Source organism: Cyphomyrmex costatus, unplaced genomic scaffold (assembly GCF_001594065.2).
Source record: "Cyphomyrmex costatus isolate MS0001 unplaced genomic scaffold, Ccosl1.0 scaffold111, whole genome shotgun sequence".
Taxonomy (NCBI): domain Eukaryota; kingdom Metazoa; phylum Arthropoda; class Insecta; order Hymenoptera; family Formicidae; genus Cyphomyrmex; species Cyphomyrmex costatus.
In genome coordinates, this window is record NW_017275075.1 from 224,545 (window position 1) to 228,084 (window position 3,540).

Here is a 3,540-nt window from a genome sequence, read left to right on the forward strand (position 1 = left end):
TCTCTCTCTCTCTCTCTCTCTCTCTTTTCCACGGCCGAGGCCATAACTAGATTTATATCCTCTGCCAGGATGGTCCGATTATTTTCGTCGGCGGCGTTTTGTTTCTGGTCATACAAGGACAATAGCAACAGACAAATATTTTTATTCGAAGAACGGAAAATATTTAATTTTCGAAAGACGTGATTCGTAGAGCGCGGAATTTAATACCGAACACCTTATTTTTGTTGTAAAAATATGTTTAATGGCGAAATTTTGTAATTGATTGTTACAACAAAAAGTAGGTAGAATATCGATGTGAAATCCATTAAGAAATATTAATCTATAGCTAATGAATTGGATTTTATAAATAAAAATATTTTTTATTTGTATTTGAAATTTTGTAAAAGTAATAAAAGAGAAGTGAAATAATATAATAATAAGAGAGAGTAAATACGAGAATAATAACAGAGAGCGAATAGATTAGTAAGAATGTATATTTAAACTCTTTAAACGATTCATTATTGTCGAAGAAAGTTGGTACGTTATATTTGGAGAATTTGTAAATTAACAATATACATACGGTGAGATACAGTTTAACATTTGCATAACGTAAAAGAATGAATCAGTTAAAATGGCATATTAGATTGTCTATATTAGGCTGACAGTCTGACTTAATTCTACTTGTCTCTTCGGGAGGTCTACTTCATTAAGATCCTGTCTATACACACAAGGTAAATAACTGGCACATTACTTAGATTGCCGATTGTTCAAGTTCGACGATTGCTTGTAATAAATGACTCGTCCTACTTTTTCCACCTACCAACACAAATATTCATTTTTCCTCCCTGTGCAATGTAATCAAACGATTAAACGAGCAGTTTAATCTAGAGAGACGTTTCGTATTCTTCAAAATTCTGAACTTTTTATCAGAGAACAGAGTTTTTGAAGAAGGAAATTAAAGAAGATGCATTCGGTAATATCGTTCTTTCTTGTCTGCTTTTGAAGTCAACAGGAAAATCTGATATTCTTTTTCTTCATCCAACATGGTCTACTCAAGATTTTTTCCGGATATACAAAATAGCAGTGATATGCAGAAAAATTGCTATCGCAATCCGATAATTCGAAGATATGACGAAAGGAGCAAGTCAAAAGGCCGAATTTAATGAAAAATGAAGCAGGTTTTTAGATCTTTTTTTTTTAACGTGCATCCTAAAAACGCTTTTTAATCTTTGGCGGAAAAATGTTATACGAGACACACACACAAACGCGCGCACTTGAATCCATAGGTTCTTTCTATTTAGGATTAATAAGTTTTCTAAGAGTTACCAAGAAGAGATAAATTATTACGTTCTTCTCTCGAGCTTCTGTTTATGTAAACCATATATTAATCATATTCATTGACGAATTTGAATTTATAAGCTTTTATTAAGAAGCTTTTATTTTTATTAGAATTCATGAATACCTATCTAATCATTTTTCTCGCGTGCAACGCGAAACTTTTTTACGATATATCTGTATATTATACATATATTTACAAAAGTTTCTCTATTCTCTTCCAGAATGGGTTTTGACGGCAGGACGTGTGTTTTACGCGCGCTTTGCGAAGCATCTCAACGATTAATGCCGAAGGGGAACACCTTAATAGAAGAAATGATGAGAATATCATTCTCGTAAGGATTTTAAGCGAGATAAATAGGTTTAGCAAATATACGCTTCGAAGAGTCGTGGATTAGTATTCTATTTTTCGAATTTTTTCCTCTACATTTCACTTTAAGAATTCATGAATATTAACTGCCGAGTAACTTTAAAATAATGTGTTTCAAGAGACAGGAAGAGAAGGGCGAAAAGAACAAATGCGGTGGAAGATACAGTTAACTGATACTAAAAAGATGTAAGATTTATAAAGCTAAATAAATAAAAGCGGGATAAATTTCTTTTTTTAAGGTGAATTAAATGCAGACTATTGTAATAATTTTTTAACAAGTGTGAAATTATTCTTTATATAGAAAATGATTGTGAAAAGTGCAGATTTTGCTTTGATATTTTAGTTAAAAAATAAAAATTCTATTATCCACTTGACATTAATTCGCCGATCGTTACGTATTTATTCTCTTGTTTGTGAACTACTCTTCACTTTCAATCGTTTGCACAAACACAAAAGTTATCGAGAACGTTTCGATATTTTTGTTTGTTTGTATAATTCGTTATTAGCACTTGAAACCCTTCTATTTGAAACACGTGCTTTACGTAAAATCGTATATCTATACTGTGACATCACACAAGTTGAAGACTTTTATGAAAAATTTATCTACAATAAATCGCTTGCGGCTTTTTTTTACGATTGTACGCGATACTTCTACACACTTTAACTTTTTTCTCAAAAATGTATTACGGATCTACTCCAATTCTTTTAATTAAATTTTCTATATTTTTTATTTAATTCCATTTAATATAAACTCTGTTTGAAAAAACGTACTTCGAAACATTATGTACGTTTACTTTTACTCCATTTCTTCTAAGTTAAATTTATAAATAGTTATAAATTTATTTCACAAGAAAATAAAGTAATTTTTTCAATGCTCACAATAACGAATTAGACACATAATTCACGAATTAAAAATATTTTTTATTCAGCGGGAGATATTTTCTTGATTATTCTACATTTGTTTGTTATATAGGTAATCATAATAGTCAGCCTACTTATCATCTCGTATAACAACACGTGATTCGCAAAAATTAGGAACCGTTTGTGGAGGATTCCCTCCTCGAGAAACGATTGCTCTATCATTCTAGAATATTTCAGACGTAATTTCTTGTTAGATGATAGAATGAGGACAATGACGTGACTCTTAGTCTGCTTTTTCTCCCCATCAATTTTCCACGACCCTTCGACGTGTAATTCGATCATTGCGATGTAGGCTGGTGAACGCATGGCTTGCAATCTAAAAGATAACTCGCTTCGCCCCCCTCGTTGTAGATTACCTCTGAAAAGAGTGTTCTCCTTCGAACCAGAGGAGCATCGCACGTACACCAAGGCTCATAAAGCCGGCCACGAGGGCAAAGATTGTGCGGCCATGTTTCCCGGGTGCAGTTTCTCCCTCATCGACCTGGCCCTCGGGAAATATAACGCACCTCCATCCGACCGCTCCGGAGATGCTGTGGACTACGCCGGAACTTTCGGTACGGAGGTCGAACCTGCCGTAGATTGGCCGAGGTATAACATGAGGTAACGTGTTGCATGCAAACAGCAGTCTGATTTCGACGCTGTGCGAACGTACAGGATGGCTCTTACAATGCTGATAAACAATCACTATAGACGGATGCAAGTTGGATAGACTTTGTAGTTTAAGAATACACAGATATAAAAAATTTTTTTTTGCTTCAATTGCTTCTATCATCGTGCTCCACATATTATATAAATACAAAGCGAAAATATAAAGTATCAAAAGAAAAATTCCTAATAACTTTATGTATCTCTCTCGCACTATATTAGTAATGTTAATACTCTGATAATTAATGTTGCTATTTCTACTTTATTATTATTATCGCATATAAAAGCAC

The 3,540-nt window shown here is 33.2% G+C and overlaps 1 protein-coding gene across 1 annotated transcript in view; it reads left to right on the plus strand.

Moving 5' to 3' along the window:
• LOC108776283 (uncharacterized) overlaps positions 1–3,209 on the plus strand; it is a 7,144-nt gene extending 3,935 nt beyond the window's left edge. Inside the window, exons 3-4 of the mRNA XM_018542857.1 lie at positions 1,539–1,649; positions 2,957–3,209. Of these exons, the coding sequence (XP_018398359.1) occupies positions 1,539–1,649; positions 2,957–3,209 (364 nt within the window). The remainder of the gene's footprint in view (positions 1–1,538; positions 1,650–2,956) is intronic.
• The last annotated feature ends 331 nt before the right edge of the window (positions 3,210–3,540 follow it).